This window comes from Haemorhous mexicanus, chromosome 9, assembly GCF_027477595.1.
Source record: "Haemorhous mexicanus isolate bHaeMex1 chromosome 9, bHaeMex1.pri, whole genome shotgun sequence".
NCBI lineage: Eukaryota > Metazoa > Chordata > Aves > Passeriformes > Fringillidae > Haemorhous > Haemorhous mexicanus.
Window position 1 is genome coordinate 2,119,250 of NC_082349.1, and position 22,660 is coordinate 2,141,909.

Below are 22,660 nucleotides of genomic sequence, written 5' to 3' on the forward strand. Positions count from 1 at the left end.
GAACACATTTAATGTAATTTCAGACATTTTCCCCCAGAACAATGCAGGATTTGGTGCCAGCAGAGTCTCAAACTCAACCCTGGCAAAATGATTATGTTGCAAACTGAGGAGAAAAAACAGAAGTGAGGCAAGAAAATTCAGAAATATCAGACAGTGAGTATAAATTACAACCTCTTAAAACTTCCATCAGCATTAAATAAGCCACAGTCATAGGAGAGTTGGTAAAACTGTCATAGGAAAGTTGATAAAACTTTTGGCAACACTTTTCTGTAAGAAAAAGTGACCACTCTGCTTCTCCCTGCCCAGAGCACCGACCCACGAGCAGCTTAACCCCCTTCTGCTTTATTCTCAAAGTTTCACTTGCACCTCCCTCCCATAGCACCACAAATGTCAGGGCAAGCAGGGCAGGAGAGCTGCCAGGAGCACTGCAGAGCCACAGGGCTGGGATCTGTGCCCTTCCCAGCGTGGCAGCACCTGGCTGGCTCCTTCCCACACATCCCAGCCTCTGGAGCACACCCAGAGCCTGCTCCCATCTGGAATGTCCCCAGCTCTCTGCCCAAATCAGATGCTGCTGCATAATTAATCCCTCCTTGAAAGCAGTGAGGAATCCCACAGTAAACAAACAAAAAGGCTCAGAAACAAACAACCAGAAAGGGCCCAAGGAGCTCAAACACTCCTGAGTTCCCTAATCCCTGAAGGGGATGCTCAATTTCTGAATATTTATGTCCCCATCTGCCATAGCTGGGCTATGAAACACCAGCTACCCCACAAAATAAAAAGGCCTGAAATCAGAACCAATAAATGTTTGAACTTCATTTAGGCTCTGAGCTTTTTCCCCAAGGCCGAAAACATTTTTAACTAAATTAAAAAAAAAAAAAAAAAACCAACCCAAAAGCCAAACAACACCACAACTCCAAAAACCGAAACCAACTCTAAATATTTCCCTTCTTGCCCTGGGAGATGATTCAAAGCTTTGCTGCAGGGACCCTAAAAGCTCACCATTGTCTCCTGGTGGGATCAAATGCTTTGTCCATGAGGGAGCCGGGGTAGATGCGCAGCACCCCGTTGGGGGTTGCTATGTAACGCCTGACAATGTAACTGTTGAGGCCACTGATCTCCATCTGGGTCATCCATTCATCCGTGCCGTGACTGGTTGCCATTACTTCATTCCTGACAGAGAACTGCAAAACAAAGGCAGGGCTGGCAGGGTTCCTGCAGCACTCGCATGGCCAGAGAATAAAAGCTTCCCCCAGAGCCACCGGGGATCATCTCGGCTCAATTTCTTGGTTCAAGGCTTCTCACAGCAGACATTCCAAGCAGATTGTTAGAATGAAGTGTTGGTGGTGTTATCTCTGTGGCTTTTCTTAACTGGGAGTAAATGTAAATATTGTGCTGCTCGCACAGAAAATAGAGATTTCTCAATCTAAGAACACCAAGGCGTTTCTGCTAAGAACTTAACATAGCTTTGACTTTCCTAGTGTTTGTTTCAACAAAGTTCTGCCCCCTCCTCTGTCCACTCCTAGATCAGATGTTGGGAAGGGATTCCAGGCTGGGAGGGTGAGCTTGTCCAGAGAAGCTGTGGCTGCCCCTGGATGCCTGGAAGTGTCCAAGGCCGGGCTGGAGTGATGCCTTTTTTTGGGGGCTTACCTAAAAACACAGGCCAGACAAAATTCAGGGAATAAAAAGCAGTTCTGTTTATTGAGGGGCCTTTGGGTACCTTTAGGGCAGACAAAGCCTCCCAGGGGCTGCACCCAAAATGAACCATGGGTCAGGGGTTTTCACACTTTTACAAGTTTGGCCCATTTGCATATTGGGGGTCAATGTGCCAATTACAGCTTCAGCTAATGAAGTCGTTCACCCCAAGTCTGCACCCCCAGATCACTTTTGTTTCCATTTCTCAGGGCCTTCAGGTACATCTTGGGCAGACAAAGCCCATCCAGGGCTACACTCAACATGGACCATGGGTCACAGGTTTTTATATCTTTGTAAGTTTGGCCCATTTTCATATTAATGTTCCAATTACAGCTTCAGGTAACAAAGTCATTCACCCCCAGTTTGCTGCCCCAAGTCACTTTTGTTTCCATCCCTGGGCCCTGAGGCAGTGAGGAGTCCCTGACTGCCAGGCCTGGAGAGGAATTGCTGTGTCTGCCCCAAGTGGGACAGCAGCAGCTCCCACTGACTGAGGAGTTCAGAGCTCTGCACTAAAGAACTGCAGGATCACAAATACAGAAAAACAGAAAAGCCAAAATCCCAAGGCATCAGGAGCACCCTGGGCTAGGGGCAGGTGCTGGCCATGGCAGGGATGGGATGAGATGGGCTTTGAGGTGCCTGCCAAGGCTAGGTGCTGGGATTTGGGGTGCAGTGCCCACCTTGAGGCCGGGGTTGGCGATGAGCCGCGTGTTGTCGCTCAGGTAAGCCGTGTAGTGCTCCACCATCCGCTTGGTCTCGGGCTGGCTCAGGTGCTCGTAGGGGGAGGAGAAGCTGCCTGCAGACAGCATCACTGTGGGGCTCTCTGCAAACACCAGACACCAGGAGTTTCAGCGTGGGGAGCTGTACATATGGCAGGGTGGGTGTCTGTACCACGGGAGGGTGCCTGTCCTGCTGTCCTCGTGGCAGGAATGACCCTGCTGCTCCCCCACAGCTCAGCACACAAAGTGCCCAGCTGTGGAAGAGGTTTTACTGTGACTCCTGAGAGCCAGAGAGGAGTTTGGTAAGAGGATCCATGTTCACCCCTGAAAGAATTTCCTGCCAAGGTTGTTGACATAGAAACCCAGACAGAGAGAAGGATCAATAGGAGAACCCTGCAACCATTGCAATGAGCACTTTGTTTGTCTCAGGACCAATGAGTGAAGTGGAAACTTCTGAGCTTTGTAAGGATGTATAAAAAGCGTGCATGCCAGAATAAAATCAGTTTGAAGCCTCCTGGAAATGGAGTGCATTTGTATTGTCTCCATCTCAACTACAACACCCAGCTCCTGCAGGACACTCTGGACTGGGAGGGAGGGCAGGAAACATCCATTTTTCCACCCAAGCCAGAGCACTTCCCAGCACAGTTTCCTCCTAAACTCAGGTTGAACATGAATTCCTCCCCTTCTTGCCTCAAAACACAGAAGTCACAGCATCAGCCCCCTCCCTCTGATCTCTGTGGTCATTTGGTGTTCAATGCCTTTGCTCCCAAAACCTCAACAATTTCTGAATTACTGCTTTCTGTGAGATTACAGAAGCTGTTTTCCCTCAAGAAAAGATCATGGGCTAAAGAAGAAATCAAGTATCCCTGTTTAGGTTAGATGTTCCAGAGGAAAATGAAAATGAGCATTTTCAGTTCCAGAGAATGAACATCTGGAGAATCCCAAGGGCAGAAGAGGAGCTCCCCAACAAAACTGCAGCTCTCTGGAGTGGTTTTCAGGAAAAACTCCAAAGCAAACTTCCATCATGCAAAATCTGCAAACCCAGACAGCTTTTCCTTTTTAAAAATGAGAAATGATTATGAAGATGCAGGGCTGAGGGTTGAGAAGATCTTTTCTGAGGACGTGACCCATGGAACCAAAATTCCCTGTGTGGAATGGTCTCCAGAGGAGAAACTGCAGTGCAGCATGTGAAGTGTTCTGCTTTTAGTCACATTCCTCTCAAACACATCCCCACACATGTGCTGCAGTCTCCACTTCCAAACTTCTGCTCCAGCCCTTCATCTGCTTCCCAGAGCAAGTATTCTGATTTTGTGAAGTTTTTCCACTTGACAGTACTGCATTTTTGGGGTATTCTCCATTTTTATCTTTCTGGATATAAGAGAATCAAGATTAGGCAGCACATTAAACAAAACAAAACAAAAAAATCCCTGTGTTTTAAACAACTGGCAAAGCAATTTCCACAGGTTTGTCAGGTCCCTCCTCCAGTCTGCTCTCACTGAGCTGTTCTGCAGGGCTCCAAAGAGCTAGGAAAAATCCACAACTGTGCCACTACTTCACCATGAGACCTCCAAACCCTGCTACAAGCTGAAGTATTTCATTCAGAATTCCTTAGAGTACAGATCTGAGGGAGCTCCCAAGGCTATACCTAAATATGACAGCCTGCAGTGTAGGATGTTTATGTAAAACCCCTCTGCTCTTGGGATATTTCTAGGTTCTAAGTTCTCCATCCTTCCCAGACACTGCAACTTCCATGGAGATTCTCTCCTTTTCCCAGCAATGTTTGAAATCAGTCAGGAGGAGCAGAAGCAGTTCAGCCTATCAAAACCTGAGAGTTTTGAAGCAGGTGAGGAGGGTCTGGAAACCATCAGAGCACTGGAGTTCTCCTTCTCCCCAGCAGGATTAACCTCTGCCTCTGAAGGTATTCAATGCTTCTGGCAGTGGAAAAACTCCCATGAATCCAAAGCAAAAGAGCAGCAGAGTCCTGCACAGCTGCCTGGGACTTCATCCTACTCTGCTAGTGCTCAGGGAGGTGCTCCAGAGCCAGGAGAGGACTTGGGATAAGCTTGCTGAGACACCTCCACTGCTCCCACTGCACTGCCAGGGACCCTGCTGGACCCCCAGGGCATTTATCTCCCACTCTGACCAGCAGCCCCACTCAATCATCCTGCAAGAAGTGAATCTGTGGGTTAGAACCTGGTGCTGATGGTAGCAAAGTTATGGATTCAACCCCTGGGTGGGCCCTTCCCTCCAGAGCTGGGCTCCTGGTCCCAGTGGGACCCAGCTCAGGCTCTGCTCTGGTTCTGGAGGAGCTCAGCACTGAGCAGGCCACTGTGAGAAGGCAAAAGCTGGTCAGAAAATCAGCCTTGCAAATTAAACCTTCTCAGGGGAAGAGTATTTCCCATGTTTTGTGAGAAGAGCTTTACTTTGAGCTGCCACACTCTACAGAGGAGCTGGGACTGTGCCAGGGTGGCTCAGGCTGGACAGCAGCAGGAATTTCCCCATGGAAAGGGTGGAACTGCCCAGGGAGGGCTGGAGTGCCCATCCCTGGGGGTGGCACTCAGTGCTCTGGGCTGGGGACAAGCTGGGGATTGGGCACAGCTGGGACTGGAGGTTTTTCCCAAGCTGGGGATTGGGCACAGCTGGGACTGGCTCCTGGAGGTTTTTCCCAAGCTGGGGATTGGGCACAGCTGGGACTGGCTCCTGGAGGTTTTCCCCAAGCTGGGTGGCCCTGTGTCCCCGAGGTGGCCAGGCCAGGCTGGCAGAGGCCCTACCCAGGGTGGCCAGCTGCTTGAAGTGCAGGCAGGCGTTGGGCTGGCCCAGCAGGTCCAGCCTGTGGTAGAGCAGTTTGCTGCTGGGGACAGTGTTGAGGTTCTTCAGCTGCTTCACGGGAATTTCTGGCTGGATCACCACCACACACAGGATGAAGGATGTGTCCTGCACCTGCAAAACACCAGCCAGTCACCAAACAGAACCAAAGTGTGGGGATGAACAGAATTTCTGCCTCGGAGCCACTGAGTTCTACCAAAAAACACTTTGCCACAGTAAACACAAAAAATAAAAATACTGTATTTTTTTTCCCCTGAAAACCAAACAAGACTTTCATTTTGTTGCTCAATTAGCAATAATTTCTAATTCTAACACTGTTTCATGGATATTTTTTGTCACTAACAGAGGAGAGGCTGCAGGTTTCCAGTTGCTGGGCACACACTGGTGTTAGCTTTATGGAGAGTACAGACAAATTAACTCTCAAATTCAAGATTTTACTATTTTCACTCTTAATTGTGTGCTGCACGTGCCACATGTTTTACTGGTTTGGGAATTTTCAGGACTCTAAATTACACCAGACCAGCAAACCTTGGAGTGTCCCAGCTGCTCTGCAAGGGGAGTTTGGTATGAAATGCAGAGTTACAGACTTAGAAAATCAACCCCAGACATCTTCCTGTGTGAATTTCTGTTAAACAATGACAGATTTAATCTCTTAAAACTGCTCAGCTTAATCCTTTAGGTTGCATTTAACTTAATACCATGAAATGATCCACAAGTACCTTCTTGAGTTTGTTGGCACAAAGCAACCAGTTCTTGCTGGCACCGGTGAATTCACCTGGATTATGTTTAACCTCAGATTCCATTTTAACCCCAGGGCTGAGATGAGTGATCAGACATTCCCAGACTGAGGGAAGGACAGCAGCAGAGCCATGAATCCCCTCTGTGCCTCCCCACACTTGTTGTCCTCACCATTTTCCAGGCATAGCTGACATTGTAGGCTTCTTTCCCAATTTCCCTCAGCTTGTTGACGTGCCAGGACAGCGAGGAGTTCACAGGAACTGTGATGATCTGGCTGCCCAAGGGAATGCTGCAGTGGCAGATAAAATATCCAGCAGTTTATTAAACACTGAGCAAAACTGTTGGGACTCCAGCAAAATCCTTCTATTGTGTGTTTCTATAATTATCATAAGAATTGAAGGAATTAACTGTTATTTGTGCCTGGTGAAGGAAAGCCTCTGTGTGTGCTGCAAAGGCACTTATGCACCCTCACATTTTGGGCTTAAAAATTCTCAGAATAGGCAAAGGATAAAGAAAAACCCAGACCAAATAGTGGAAAATCTTCCTAACAGGGAAGAGAGAGATTAGAAGGAATATTCCCCAGATCAGCTGGGAAACACTACATAACTGAAAAAAGCTGGGAGGAAAAATCAAACCAGAATTGTTAATGGGGGGAAAAAAAACCCATCCAAGTATCCAGATCTTGCAGGAAAAGGAATTTCACCTTATATACCCTGAAATTCCTCCAGAAATGCTCCCAGTGCTGCTCATTTGGGAGCTGCATCCACTCCTTACCTGAGGATGTTCTGGCGCACCAGCTCGAATTTGGGAATGTTCTCGTAGTGGATGATGTCTGTGTGCAGGGGAGGCTCAGACAGCAGGTAGGGCCTGGTCAGGGAGGGGTGCATCAGAGTGTACCCTGAAACACAAACACACAAAAAGCCTCAAACAAAACTGAGCCCAGGAGAGATATTTTTAGGGGGAAAACAAATATGCAGTAATTCCATGGAATTTTGGCGAAGATGGCAGTGACCAAACAGTCTCGTCATCAAAGGGGTGGCAAATGAAAAGCAGCTTGAAAAACTCAGCAATAAAATAAGCTGGATCAGAGGAAAAGAGCTGGGCACACACATTAACACCAGTTTTCCCTCTTTCCCAGAAAACCTTGGATGGCACAGGTGTAGGAAATCCCCACAGCAAGAGTTTCCAAATCAGAACTCCAGGACAGAAGGTTCAAGTCATGAATCCACCTAAAATCTCCAGGAACATTCGGGCAGAACTAACCAACAGCACGCAATTAAACTTTTAATAAATATTATCACTCATTACTCAGAAATGTGAGGAGTCAGAAGTGGTGCTTCACGGGCTCAGTGGGACTAGAGGAGATGGTCTGAGTCAAAATTACCTTTATTATCAATGAGGAAGGTGTAGGACCCCAAGGAGTCCTGGTAGTAGGTGACATCTTCCAAGATGTAGGCAAGGTTGACATCTACTCCAACAATTCCCAGCAGGAGGTTCCCAAAGTAGCAGGGTTTACTGACAGTCATTATCAGGCCTGGGAGGGAGAGAAACACCACAAAACCATCAGAAATATCCTCCGGGTAATTATTTTGAGAGGAAACAGAGCATTTTGAGATGTTACACAATTAAATTTTGTATCTGTTCCTCACTGGAATGTGGCCAGGGAAGCTCAGCAGGGTTCCTGTTGCGTCTGGTTGTTGTCAGCCACTCTCCCTAATTAATCTGTGCTCCTGAGAGTGACCTGAAGAGCCTTCATCAGTCTGTTAGAACACACACCACAACTGGTGTTTGAGGGGTTGTCAGTCTCCACGTGGATCCCTTATAGATATAAAATAAATTTGTGTGAAAAGCCAACAGAGCATTCTCTTCCTTCAACAGAATTTAAGGCCACTAAAAAATAGGAGGGAAGAAGAAGGAAATGACCTTGTCCTTGTAAAGCAACAGTTGGGATGAGCTGTTTCCCACCTAATGCATAATCAGAATATTAAATCTCTGCTTAACTAAATCCCAGTATTGCCACTGTGCTGGGAATCACATCCATAATTACCCACCAGTTTGGGATTGATCTCATCCCTGAGGTGAGAACTCTGCAACACCTTCTTACTCCTTTTTTCTGAGCTTGGAAACTCAGCAGCTCTTCCCTCACCCCACTATAAAACTCATTTGCATGTACAAGCCTTTAAGTGCACTCTGAAATCCCTGTAAGACAAACCCATCTATTGCATCATTCCCAATCCTTTGTTGCTCCCGTTTTCCCTTGGATATGGCTTTGGGAGAGAGCAAGAACAGAGTTTAATCACTGAGGGAGGGAATGCAGGAAGGAGCAAAAGCTCAGACCCAGATTTCCTCAGGAACAGCCTTAAATTCAGTTTGGGTCTCAGGACAGTCCAGGTGTGCTGAAGCCAAAGAAGGGAGGGTGGCCACCTTGGGACAGAAATTAACAGTAATTAACAATCTTTCCTTGTGCCATTTGCAAGGCTGCTTTTATCATGCTCTTACACAGGGCTGACATGGATGCCATTCCAACCTATTTCCCTCCAGTACAAAAAGAATTTCTCTCCACAGATTAAATTATGGATTATTTGTTCCTATGTACCCAAACAGAGAAAAAAATTTCACAGGAATCCAAACTAAATCTGCTGACTCCATGTCTTGTTAGCACTTTTTTCACAACTAAACCTTCTGCAGATGAAAATGCTACAGACAACAAGGCCTGGAAACACACCTGGGACCAAAATCTTGTGGGATTGTGGAAGAGGTTTTACTGTGACTCCTGAGAGCCAGAGAGGAGTTTGGTAAGAGGATCCATGTTCACCCCTGGAAGAATTTCCTGCCAAGGTTGTTGACATAGAAACCAAGAAAGAGAGAAGGATCAATAGGAGAACCCTGCAATTACTGCAATGAGCACTTTGTTTGTCTCGTGACCAATGAGTGAAGTGGAAACTGATGAGCTTTGGAAGGATGTATAAAAAGCATGCATGCCAGAATAAAATCAGTTTGAAGCCTCCTGGGAATGGAGTGCATTTGTATTGTCTCCATCTCAGCTGGGACACAGGATTACAGGAAAGCAAAGAGAACCTGATCCCTGATGGTTTTACCCCAAACCCAAGGCCAGCACTCACCATCCCCCATCTCATCCGAGAAGGGCAGGCTGAAGACGGCCTCATCGATCATCCTGTTGGGCAGGTTGGTGTAGAACCTGCCCACGGTGGTCTCCAGGTTGCTGAGCTGGTTGAGGACCATCATGCTGCCCTTGGTGACGGGCAGGGCGCTGCGGTCGGGCACGCCGTACTTGGCCGAGTTCTGCTCAGCCAGGTCCCGCAGGAAGGCCAGCTCCTTCAGCCCTGTCACCCCCTCTGCAGGGACACAAAACACAGGCAGACAGCTCTAACCAGCTTCCTTTCCATCCAGGCTCCTGCCCCCTGCTCCAAAGGAGTGATCCGTACTCTGTATCGCAGCACTGAAAATTCTGTATTCTTATTTAAGTGCTTCAAGACTGGTTTGAGGAGAATTAATTACTAACACCAAATTTAAAGAGATTGCAGAAGATTTGCCATGCTGTTCACACCCCCCTTTAAACAAAGCCCTGGAGGAAAGAGACGAGTGCCCCATAAATCCACAGGACAGCTCTTTGTTCTCCACCCCTGGCTCGCCCACAGGCAGGACCAGGAGCAATCCTCAGCCCTGGAGATAACAGCCTTTGTTCTCCAGCTGAAGCATTCCACTTTCACACTTCACTCAAGTCCCAGCCTCAACTCCTGCACACAAATCAAAGCCTTTTGCAGTCTCAAATGAGTATTAAATTTACAACCAAACCATACATTGGGTTAAGCATTCATTTCCTTTCATTTTCAGCAGTACCAGGAACTTCCTTCGTGCTGAAAATGCTTTTTTGGAAGATGGGTGGGTGATCTTCATGTTTAACTTCACTTTCAGGTTGGTTCCCAGGTTATCAAAGCATTTCAGGTTTGGTTTGATCTCCCATTCACCCTCCCTGGCTGATGAAGTCACATTTAGTCCCGGCTTGCTGCCCCTGGAAACCCCCAGGAAGGTTTGCAGTTGCAATAATTAACAAATTCACCTCAGTCTGGACAATCCAATTTTATATCCCTGCAGCTGCACCGTGATACACAAAGATAGAGTGGCACAGTTATAAACACCAAAGTAACAACATCTGGATGCAGCTTCTGGATTAAATGTGCCAAAAATCCATGAAAAAACTGCTCCCAGTGAGGCCTGGAATTACCCTGGAATGAGTTTAATAAACGAGCTGTGCTGTGCCAGGAAAGGGAATTTTATGGCCTGGAACCCACAAGCATCTCTCACCATTCATGAGGGCATAAGTGAGGATCATCACTGAGTTATTGAGGAAGCTGTTCTCCTCGTTGATGACACGCAGAGTGGCTTTTTTATCATCTTCTGAGGACTCTTTTGATGTGATCCCAGCCGAGAGATAAATGATGACCATGTCAGTATCTGAAACACAATCACAGACACAGCACAAAGTGCCTCAGGTTTCTAACTCTGGTGCTGAGAGCCCTGAAATCTGCTCACAGCAGCTTCTCCCGGGGATCCACAGCACTTCCAGGGGATGAACACACTGCAGCCACATGGATTCCAGCCTTTGGTGTTCAAGCTTCACTCTTGGCACTCACCAAACTTGTGTTTGCTTTGGTGCCTGTTGGCCACCCGGGAGCGTGGGGCTTGCTCTCCTGAGCAAACCCCAGAGGCACCTTCTGGCTTTGGAATGGTTTGGGATGGAAGGGATCTTAAACCCCATCCAGTCCCACCTCCCACTGTCCCAGGCTGCTCCAGCCCCAGTGTCCAGCCTGGCCTTGGGCACTGCCAGGGATCCAGGGGCAGCCACAGCTGCTCTGGGAATTCCATCCCAGCCCCTCCCCACCCTCCCAAGAACAATTCCCAGTTCCCAATCTCCCATCCATCCCTGCCCTCTGGCAGTGGGAGCCATTCCCTGTGTCCTGTCCCTCCATTCCTTGTCCCCAGTCCCTCTCCAGCTCCCCTGGAGCCCTTTAGGCACCAAGGTCTCCCTGGATCCTTCTCACTTCCAGGTGAGGAGCTTGGCTGCCTCCAGGCAGGAGCACACAGCACCTGGAGCAGCTGCTCCGATTCCATGGAAAAGACTCCACAAGGTCAAAACCTGCACTTTTCATCTCCTGCCCCTCTGTTCTCCTTCCACCCTGCAATCCTAAGGCATGGAGCTGCACGGGACACCCTCCATGGAGCAGGGCAGAGCAGAAAGCCTGGGAATTCTGGGAATTCTCTGGAACATGACCTGGCCCCTCACACTTTCCCTTTTTCAGGCTGAGGAAGTTCCTGGCCAAAGTCCTGCCCCAGAGCCTTTGAAGCCAACAATCCAGAGCCCTGTGCTGACTCCCCAGCCTGTTCCATCACATTTATCTCAGCACTGAGAGTGGTTTGTGTTGATAATGAACAGATCAAAATCCTCCACAGGAAATCCAGAGCACTGGGCTGACGTGGTCACATCCCAGCTTTCTTCCTTCACCTGGATTTTTGGTGGATTTGCTGCACTGGTTTATTAAACGGGTATCAATGCTTTGATTTGCACATTTTGTCCTCATGGCTTGACCAGAATTTCAGCCAGAACCAGATTTTGAAACTAACAGGAGGTGCTGGTAATTAGGGGGAATTTCTACCTTAGATTTCTGCAAGGGCTAAAAGTAGGAAAAAAAGCAAAGCCAGGTATTAAAGCAGCTTTGGGTGGAGTTTAAGGAAAACTGTTGCTGCGTTTCCTAGGCTACAGCAGAGATGTTTTATCTGCAGCCAGGCATGGTGCTGCAGCCTAAAAGGAGCAACAAGAGCCAGCCCTAAATCTGCATGAGGGACCAGAGCAAGCAGCTTTTGGAGCACTCTGTCACCCTTTGGGATGAGGATCTGCTGAGCAAGACCTGAAGCAGAAAATCCAGATGTGTTGAACAGTTCTCCCACCTCACACCAGCAGTTCCCTCCTGGCTTTGCCAGGGTGAATTTGGGATTGAGGCTGTATCCCAACAGCTTCCCTGACACACCCACACATTGTTCTCTGGGAACAGGATGTGAGAAAATTAACAGTGAAATTAATTTTTTTTTTTTGCTGGGTTTGTTTTTCTTTTAAAAAGATGAAAAGATTATTTACACGAAAATGAGACGTTTTATAAACATCCTCTTCTCAAACCTATTGTGCCTCACCCCAGGAATTCTGAAATTCATCATAAACACGTTAGATCCTCACAATCTTCCACATGTAGAGAAAACCTAAATCCAAAGCATTTGCATTTTAACTTTCTGTGCTCGTGCCCCAAAACAGTTGGTTGATATGAAACCTAGTGAAGTATGAATAAGCCAAAACTTCTAATCCTAATATAAGACAGTGCCAAACATAAAAACATGGAATCCTGGAATGGTTTGGGTTGGGAGGAACCTTAAAGCTCATCTCATCCCACCCCTGCCATGGCCAGGGACACCTCCCACTATCCCAGGCTGCTCCAAGCCCTGTCCAAGCTGGCCTTGGACACTTCCAGGAATGGGGAATATGCAGGAGGATGCTCCAAGGCTCCTCAGCTGATGTTCTTGGAATGAATCCTGATGACAAATTCATCTTATCCCAGCCAGCTGCAGCAGCACTGCACTGTTCATTTTGCATTTCCTGGAGCTGCTCCCCTGCCATCATTTTGCCAGAGGATGGGAAAATCCTGCCCTTGCCAACCTTATCCTTTGTCCAGTCCCACAAAATCTCCCTGTGCCAATGGCCTGAAGCTCAGGAACTGGCTGAACCTTTGGTAGCAAAAGCACCAAGGAAAGTCACGTGGAATGGGGGTATTTCCTCATTCTTTCCAAAGCACTTCAATTCCTGGACTTTTCCTCTCTCTCTGGCTCTGCACAGCCCCTGAGCTGGTGCCCTGTGGGACACTGAGGGCTCTGCTCTCACTGGAGCAGGCACAGGGCCAGGGTGTGGGAAATGAGTTACACAATCCAAGTATCCCGATGGAGATGGCTGCTCCTCCACCCTGCTCCACTCACATCCAAGGAGCACCCAGAGCACAGGATTTGCCTTCCACGCCTTCCTGGCAAGCAAATCTGCCACTCAACTCCACACCCAACTTTTCATGTTTTTCACCACATTGTCACTACAAAAACACCCAGAAAAAACCCCAGTCTTGGGAAGGGGAAGGACAAGGCTCATAATGAGTGCACAGAGTTCAGGGGGTTGTTCTGAGATGAAGGAAAATTTAGCCAGGACAGCTTTGTGCTCCACAAAATATCACCCATAACTGGTATTCTCAAAACCTCATTTCCCTGGGAAGCAAGGGGATCCACTTCCCCAGGATTCCAGCCAGGCACATCATCCATATGCAGATGTGCCAGCACTCATTAAATGAACCTGCAGAAGCTGCAGTTTTCCTGGAAAGGCCCCCTGACCCCATTGGGATTGGGGAAATAACTCAGCTATCACACTGACCAATCCTGCATTCTCCTCTTTCAGTTCAACAGAAAGGCAGGGCAGCAAGAGACACAAATGAGAACGGACACATCCAAGAGCCCCTCATGGAGACTGGACACATCCAAGAGCCCCTCATGGAGATTGGACACATCCAAGAGCTCCTCACGTGGAGAATGGACACATCCAAGAGCTCCTCACACGGAGACTGGACACATCCAACAGCCCCTCATGGACATTGGACACATCCAAAAGCCCCTCATGGAGAACGGACACAACCAACAGCCCCTCATGGAGATTGGACACATCCAAGAGCTCCTCACGTAGAGATTGGACACATCCAACAGCCCCTCATGAAGATTGGACACCTCCAAGAGCCCCTCATGGAGAACGGACACCTCCAAGAGCTCCTCATGGAGATTGGACACATCCAAGAGCCCCTCATGGAGAATGGACACATCCAACAGCCCCTCATGGAGATTGGACACATCCAACAGCCCCTCATGGAGAATGGACACATCCAAGAGCCCCTCATGGAGATTGGACACATCCAAGAGCTCCTCACGTGGAGAATGGACACCTCCAAGAGCTCCTCACGTAGAGATTGGACACATCCAAGAGCCCCTCATGTAGAGATTGGACACCTCCAAGAGCCCCTCATGGAGAACGGACCCATCCAACAGCCCCTCACACAGAGACTGGACACAACCAAGAGCTCCTCACATGGAGACTGGACACATCCAAGAGCCCCTCATGGAGATTGGACACATCCAACAGCCCCTCATGGAGATTGGACACATCCAAGAGCCCCTCATGGAGATTGGACACATCCAAGAGCCCCTCATGGAGATTGGACACATCCAAGAGCTCCTCATGGAGATTGGACACATCCAAGAGCTCCTCATGGAGATTGGACACATCCAAGAGCTCCTCACGTGGAGAATGGACACCTCCAAGAGCTCCTCACGTAGAGATTGGACACATCCAAGAGCCCCTCACGTAGAGATTGGACACCTCCAAGAGCCCCTCATGGAGATTGGACACAATCAAGAGCTCCTCACGTGGAGATTGGACACATCCAAGAGCTCCTCACGTAGAGATTGGACACATCCAAAAGCCCCTCATGGAGAATGGACACATCCAAGAGCCCCTCATGGAGAATGGACACATCCAAGAGCCCCTCATGGAGATTGGACACATCCAAGAGCCCCTCATGGAGAATGGACACATCCAAGAGCCCCTCATGGAGAATGGACACATCCAACAGCCCCTCATGGAGATTGGACACATCCAAGAGCCCCTCATGGAGATTGGACACATCCAAGAGCCCCTCATGGAGAACGGACACATCCAAGAGCCCCTCATGGAGATTGGACACATCCAAGAGCCCCTCATGGAGAACGGACACCTCCAAGAGCTCCTCATGGAGATTGGACACATCCAAGAGCCCGTCACGTGGACCACAGCCCAAGGAAATGCTCCTTAGAACAGAAACGGGGATGGAGCACGTTTTTGTTCCTGCCCAACACGCTCCCCTCCCTCGGGCTCTGCCAAAGTGAGAACGTGAAATCAGCAAACACTGGCAAGGCCCTGCCACAGCCCGGCCTCACGAGGGGCTGGCTTACTTCCTTGTAAGCCCCTCACACAGAGCCCCTCACACAGAGACTGGACACAACCAAGAGCTCCTCGCGTGGAGATTGGACACATCCAAGAGCTCCTCACACAGAGACTGGACACATCCAACAGCTCCTCATGGAGATTGGACATATCCAAGAGCCACTCATGGAGAATGGACACATCCAAGAGCCCCTCATGGAGACTGGACACATCCAAGAACCCCTCATGGAGACTGGACACATCCAAGAGCCCCTCATGGAGATTGGACACATCCAAGAGCCCATCACGTGGACTGCAGCCCAAGGAAATGCTCCTTAGAACAGAAACGGGGATGGAGCACGTTTTTGTTCCTGTCCAACACGGTCCCCTCCCTCGGGCCCTGCCAAAGTGAGAACGTGAAATCAGCAAACACTGGCAAGGCCCTGCCACAGCCCGGCCTGCACGAGGGGCTGGCTTACTTCCTTGGAGCCGGGTGCCGTTGTTGGTGTTCCGCAGGAGCTGGAAAGCCTTCTGGAAGCCCAGGGCGTGCTGCGTGGAGCTGTCGGACGCCTTGATGCTGCTGACAAAGGTGGACATCTTCCTCTTGGTCTCGCTGGTGGCAGGGGACAGGAAGGTCTTGTAGCACTGGTCCAGGGAGCACGTGCGCACCGCGTCCGCCACCGTCAGCACCGAGATCTGCCGGGAAGAGACTCCATGGGGAAGGGGTTCCGTGGGGAAGGGGTTCCGTGGGGAAAGGGTTTCCGTGGGGAAGGGGTTCAGTGGGGAAGGGTTTCCATGGGGAAGGGTTCCGTGGGGAACGGGTTCCGTGGGGAAAGTGGTTCCATGGGGAAGGGGTTCCGTAGGGAAAGGGTTCAGTGGGGAAGGGTTTCCATGGGGAAGGGTTCCGTGGGGAAAGGGTTTCCGTGGGGAAGGGGTTCAGTGGGGAAGGGTTTCCATGGGGAAGGGTTCCGTGGGGAACGGGTTCCGTGGGGAAAGGGTTTCCGTGGGGAAAGGGTTCCGTGGGGAACGGGTTCCGTGGGGAACGGGTTCCGTGGGGAACGGGTTCCGTGGGGAAAGGGTTCCGTGGGGAACGGGTTCCGTGGGGAACGGGTTCCGTGGGGAACGGGTTCCGTGGGGAAGGGTTTCCGTGGGGAAAGGGTTCCGTGGGGAAGGGGTTCCGTGGGGAAGGGGTTCCGTGGGGAACGGGTTCCGTGGGGAAGGGGTTCCGTGGGGAAGGGGTTCCGTGGGGAAGGGATTCCGTGGGGAAGGGGTTCCGTGGGGAAGGGGTTCCGTAGGGAAAGGGTTCAGTGGGGAAGGGTTCCGTGGGGAAGGGGTTCCGTGGGGAAGGGGTTCCGTGGGGAAGGGGTTCCGTGGGGAAAGGGTTCCGTGGGGAAGACAGAGATTCCATGGGGAAGGGGTTCCATGGGGAAGGGGTTCCACGGGGAGGAGGTTCCACGGGGAGGAGGTTCCATGGGGAGGAAGTTCCATGGGGAGGAGGTTCCATGGGGAGGAGGTTCCATGGGGAAGGGGTTCTGTAGGGAAGGGGTTCCATGGGGAAGACAGAGATTCCATGGGATCACCTCCCCTGGAGGTGGAGCAATGCGCTTGAACAGCTCAGGCCGCAGTGTGCTCCAGCCAAACTGTTTTTTAGTTATTCTTATCAGGAGCCTCTGGGATTCTCCAGGTTACTAAGACATAAATTGTGCTACATGAAGAAAGAAGAGGCTGAGAAACAAAATGCCCAGACCACAAGGATTAGATAAAGGAAGGCTGTGAAGCACTGGGCTGTAACCAATCGCATGTCCTGAGAAGTGCATGCAGAGCACGTGGACAAGGCAGAGGCACCAATCAAGAAATATGTGATTGTGTGTGCAGTAGTGTTGGAATATAGAGTTTAATAGAGCTCTATATAAATATGTAAATAGAGCTTAATGTAAAGAAAAAGGGGCTTCTGCTTGATGACCTTGATTAGCTGTCCAGGAGTCCTGGTCTCCTGCATGAGAACACAGCACACATCTTTACATCATCTTTACACACCCAGACACACAACACTGGGAGAAGCCAGCAGAGGAGATTCCATGGGTTTAAAACTGCATTGTTGGAAAAGAAATGCTTGAGGCATAAATGTGTCATATTTCAAAAGGATTATGCAGAGTTCAAGGAAAAGATTTGGGTCTTTGTTTCTCTGCAGAGTCAGCTTCACCCTGCTCCCTCACAATGGTCAATGCACTGCTCTGGGCAGAGCCCGAGTGGGCCAGGGAGAGCTGACAGGGAACCAGCAGAGAGCATTTTCAGGGAAGCCTGGAGAGCCCAGAGAGAAGCTGAGTGCACAGAGAAATGAAAAAAAAAACCAAAAAAAAACACACAACCCCTCCAAGGACTGCTCCCAGCAAAGCTTTTTGTTGTTTTAATGTTTCAGTCAGAGCAAGGCGACTCTGACATCAGCTTTTCCTGTAAGTAAGTTAATGCAAGTGTTACCTCTATGCCTTAATGACATCTAACACACCAGACTCATTAACTGAGTGACAAACTTCATTAGAGAGCATGACTGAGGCAAGACAGCCCCGGAATTAAGCAGTAATGAGGTACCTGTGTAACAGGTTCTGTAACCACTGAGCTACTGACCAAGGAATAGGTGTCTTAAATGTATTCTCTGTATTAACACAAACCCTTCTGGCACTTGAATTTAAGTGCTATTAATCCTGCTGAACTGTAAGATTACTTCACCACATTAAATCTCCTTAAAAGCACCATGCTACAAGTGGTTTTCCCATACTATTCGTCAGAAGACTTAAGGCAAAGATTATCATCGGTTTTCTTCAATTTGATTTAACTGAAACTCCTCCTGCTCTCAAAAGAAAACCCAAGCAGAGAGGCTGATCGAGGTCTCACCAGTAGAGAGTTACTAAAAGACCAAACTGCAGACTTTTTACAGAAGCACTTTATGAATCCATAATTGTCTGTACTGAAAAAAATTACGGTTTATGTGACTTTCTCCCTGTCAAATGAGTACCAGGGACAGAGCAGGAAATCAAACCCAGATTTCTCAGCCCTGTGCTGGTACCTTAATTAGCTGTGAATCTTCCAAACACTAATTATGCTTCAGCTCACACCAGTACTGCAGGAGAATAAACAATTTCCACTTCCACAAGACAGAAGGAGAGGCTCAGAGGTGAAATGAGTTGCTCAAAGCGGTTTAGGATGTGAGAAGGAGTCATGTTTGGAGCACGGTTCCTCTTCCTGTTGACCACCACTGAAATATCTGCTGAGTTTGAGGAGCCTTTAAAGATTGCTCAGGTACAAGATTTTGCCTTAGATCAGTGGGATTTCCCTTCTTTCCCAGCCTGCAAATCCCCAGATGTTTCCCCTGCAGCAGAAAGTGAGCTCAAGGCTCTGTCACCCCTCGGGGCAGCTCCCAGATCCGCAGGAGTCCGTGACTGAGAGCACCACTTTGGGTGAGAGCTGAAAACCCAGGGGAAGCTGGGTTTGCCTGGAGAAAGCTCACCTTGTCGTGCTCATCTATGGAGCTGAGGATCACCTGGGCAGCGTCCTTGGCAATCTGGAGCTGTGTCTCAGTGACAGAGGCCCCGTGGTCCACGATGACCACGATGTGCTTGGACTGAGGGCGGACGGTGGAGACGTAGACGGGCCTGGGGAGGGACAAAACCAAAACCACCATCACCATCAGCCACCCTCTCATCCCCACTGGAATGCTCTCAAGGCAGGAATTAGAACACCCAAGCAAACAAGCAGGGAGAAACAATGAATTATAACAGGATTTTTTTTCCCTTATGAAAACTTGTACCAGGAAAAGCCAGCTGAGAACCTGAGCATGCAGAAATGCCCCTCAGTTTCTGAATTTTTTAACCTCACCAGGCTCTTCTCTCTCTGTCACAGCAAGAGCTTTCAGGAATTAACCCTGCTGCTTACCCAGCAGCATTGTTTGGGATCGCTGCAGCAGTTCACAGCGAGGTTTGAATGAAGCAAGAAATGCTCCTGGTAAATCCTGGCTGCTGGGAACTTCAGCCACACGTGAACTGGGTGCAACAGTGGGGATGTGCTGGGGCCATGGCAAGTAAAAACCTGTGCAGCTGCAGGGAGATGATCAGCCCAGGGTGTCTGGGCTGTTGTAAGAAGGCTCCTGGCCAAGGCAGGGAGCCCTGGGATGACTCTCACCCGGGTCATGCTGCACAAGCCCTTGGATCTGCCCAGTTTTACATCCCAAAGGGAGCTAACACCACTTTCAGTGGTGGGGGTGGGGACTTTCAGTGCTGCCATGAGTCTGTGCTAACACCAAAAATGTTGTTTTCAGATCCAGCTCAATATTGAGTGAGGTGTGAAAGAGTTCACAAGCTCCCACGCCAAGGTTTCAACCTGGAATAAATTAGGAGGATCCTCAACATGGAGGAAGGATTAAAATAAAATGGCAAGTTTCTCTTTCCTCTTTAGTCCAGACACAAAACTAGTTACAGTCAAGGGAGAGTTTTGGGATCTAAATTTCATTATATCAAAGGCAGACACAGAAATCTTATTAAAAGGAAAGGAAAGATTTGACACAAGGCCCTGCAGTAAACAACTGGCACAAATCAGTTCTTAACTGTAAAACAGCCTGCAGCTCTACCCTGGATTAATACCTGCAACTGAAACAGGGCCTTTGATCTTCAAAGCACTGAAGCATTAGCTAATTAATTCACCCAAAGTACCCTCTGAAGTAAATATTAGCAAAAAGAGACCCCTTCTTTAGCCATGGTGGGACTGTGACCCAGACAAGTGGTGGGGGTAAACCACTGATGGTTTTAGAGTCCAAGTTCTGAGCAGGACTGGGCACCCCCAGCTCTCACCTCCTCAGACCTCACCTTTCCAAGGCCCCAGAAAACTCAGTCAGCCTCAGAGCTTTGTGCTTTGATGGCACACTGAAGATACCATCAGTAAACTTTTGATTGCTCAACCCTGACAGAAAACCAAACCCTCCTTAGTGTCCCCAAAAGGTTCCTGGATGTGCTGCTGCTTCCCCTGCACAGACTGATTAACTTGTACCATTAATTAATGTGTGACCAGAGATATTAAAGCCACTGCACCTTCCCACCCTCAAGCCTCCATCAATCCCATGGTACTGACACAAAAAACAGGGAAAAATACTGGATCTCAAATTCTTAGAGAACTGAAATCCCAGTGCAGGAAACCCTGTCACCAGCTAATGCTTTATTTTTATTTTTTTATATTTTAGTGGAAGGAAATTTTCACTGCTGCTTCCCTACTACCCACGGTGTGCCACCTGAACCTGGGGGAAATGCTCCTACCTGTGTGCCCTTCCCAGGCTCCCATCCTTCCCCTCCCTCCCAAAGTGATGCACCTGCCAAATCAGCAGAATGTCTGCTCACTGCTTTATTAACAGGGGTCAAGCATGACTCAAACACAGGTCAGATTTTGCCTGCAGGCTGACCTACAACTTCCAAGTCGCTGCTGTTTACAGCTGATTTCATTTGGGAGACGTGAGGAACCTGTTTGGAATTTTAGTTTAGTTCCTTAGAAGTGAAAAGTGGTGCTTTAAAAAACAGCCCTAAGAAAACCCAAGGGGCTCCATTAGAAGTTACTCATGGATGTTGGCAGCTTGGCAAGGGCCTGAGGAATGCAGTGTGAGTGCTTTTCCCAGGAAGGTGGAAGGAGGCAAACCCTACCTGCTGCGGTGTTCGTAGCTGCCCTTGCAGCGGAACTTGTGGGCTGGGAACACGGTGAAAATCCCTTCCTCCGAGCTGAAATATTGCCACTTGATCCCTGGGTTAGACTTCAGGTTATCAGCAAGGACTGCGGGGTGGAAAGGGAGAAAGAAGCAGAGTTAGAAGCACAAAGACAGCCCAGACTCGGAGCCTCCCGGTGGAGTCTGGAGAGCAACAGCCAGGGCCCAGCATGAAACACAAACTGCTCTGCTCAGGATGGGGAAAACACCCTGGTGAAACTTCACTGATCTGCAAACAGCTCAAGAAGAAACGCAGCACTGGACTGGACAGATTTTGTGAACATGTGATGGCAGTTCCTGAATCTCTGAAGTACACCCAGGTCCTGGAAGGCAAGGCCAGAGTGAGGAAGGACGAGATTAAGGCAATTATGTAAAATATACATACACCCTACATCTCCATGTAATAATAAATACCTTGTCAACATCCTTCCCAAAAAGGAAAAAGCCTTCATGTCAAAAAATCCTGTTCTTTTTGGTGGAATAACTCCAAGATATTCAACAGGTTTGGTGTTCACAGCTTCATAACCCACGAATGGAAAGATCCCATGGGCACAGGAACAGATCCCATGGGCATTGGGAACAGATCCCATGGACACTGGGAAGGGAACAGATCCTATGGGCATTGGGAACAAATCCCATGGACATTGGGAACAGATCCCATGGGCATTGGGAACAGATCCTATGGAATTTGGGAAAGGAACAGATCCCATGGGCACTGAGAAGGGAACAGATCCCATGGGCATTGGGAAGGAACAGATCCCATGGACATTGGGAAGGAATAGATCCCACTGGCACTGGGAACAGATCCCATGGACATTGGGAACAGATCCCATGGGCACTGAGAAGGGAACAGATCCCATGGGCATTGGGAAGAAACAAATCCCATGGGCACTGGGAACAGATCCCATGGACATTGGGAAGGAACAGATCCCATGGGCATTGGGAAGGAACAAATCCCATTGGCACTGGGAACAGATCCCATGGAATTTGGAAAAGGAACAGATGCCATGGACATTGGGAAGGAACAGATCCCATGGAATTTGGGAAAGGAACAGATCCCATGGGCACTGAGAAGGGAACAGATCCCATGGGCACTGGGAAGGGAACAGATCCCACTGGCACTGGGAACTGATCCTATGGACATTAGGAAGAACAGATCCCATGGGCATTGGGATTTCTGCCTCATGGTGCACTGGGAATGTCCCATGGACCTTGCCTGCTCTCCCTCCAGCCTGGATTGATGTTCCTCCATGGAATCACCAGTTTTGCCACACCACTGACCTCAGGCAGCTCTAAGTCCTTGAAAACCAAAGGGAAATGCTCCCAGGAGAGAGGGAATGGGAAACCATTAGCATGGGAGGCACCACAGCAGGATCAGGATTATTTCCCACTCAGGGCTGAACTCCTCTCTGCTTGCAGCAGACTGAAAACAAAACCTGGAAATATTTGAAATCTTACGTCTCTACCGAGCAAATAAAGTGGATCACACCAGCTAAAAATGCATGAAAAAAAAGAGAACATTCCTTTGCCATTTCTCCTTTCATGTTCTCTGATTGCAGAACTCAAAGAACTGGCAGAGGGGGGCTCTGATTTCCAGGGCTTCACCTTCTGCTCAGCATTTCCCTCCAGCATTCCCTCAGGACTGGCAGTGAAAACAGGCCAGTTTCATCTCCTTCATTATCAAATCTGCCAGTATTTGGGTTGGAAGGGACTGCAGGGCACATTCAAAGCCTCAGCCAGACACTCTACCCAAATACCCACAGTGAGGGCAGTCTGAGCTCCACATCCTCCACACTTTAGCACTTACTCGAGTTTCCCAGACTGGCTGTGGCTGGATGTTCTCTCCACATCCAGCCCAGTGTAATTACCCTGCAAAAACCACTGTCCTGGCCTTTCCCC

The 22,660-nt window shown here is 49.1% G+C and overlaps 1 protein-coding gene across 1 annotated transcript in view; it reads right to left on the reverse strand.

Annotated features, from left to right (window-relative positions):
• CACHD1 (cache domain containing 1) overlaps positions 1-22,660 on the reverse strand; it is a 96,591-nt gene that overhangs the window by 15,344 nt on the left and 58,587 nt on the right. Inside the window, exons 5-15 of the mRNA XM_059853613.1 lie at positions 20,703-20,829; positions 18,530-18,674; positions 15,504-15,720; positions 10,299-10,448; positions 9,095-9,328; positions 7,357-7,506; positions 6,747-6,870; positions 6,144-6,261; positions 5,180-5,348; positions 2,370-2,512; positions 1,000-1,181 (exon numbers count right to left, since the gene is read on the reverse strand). Coding sequence (XP_059709596.1) covers positions 1,000-1,181; positions 2,370-2,512; positions 5,180-5,348; positions 6,144-6,261; positions 6,747-6,870; positions 7,357-7,506; positions 9,095-9,328; positions 10,299-10,448; positions 15,504-15,720; positions 18,530-18,674; positions 20,703-20,829 — 1,759 coding nt within the window. The remainder of the gene's footprint in view (positions 1-999; positions 1,182-2,369; positions 2,513-5,179; positions 5,349-6,143; positions 6,262-6,746; positions 6,871-7,356; positions 7,507-9,094; positions 9,329-10,298; positions 10,449-15,503; positions 15,721-18,529; positions 18,675-20,702; positions 20,830-22,660) is intronic.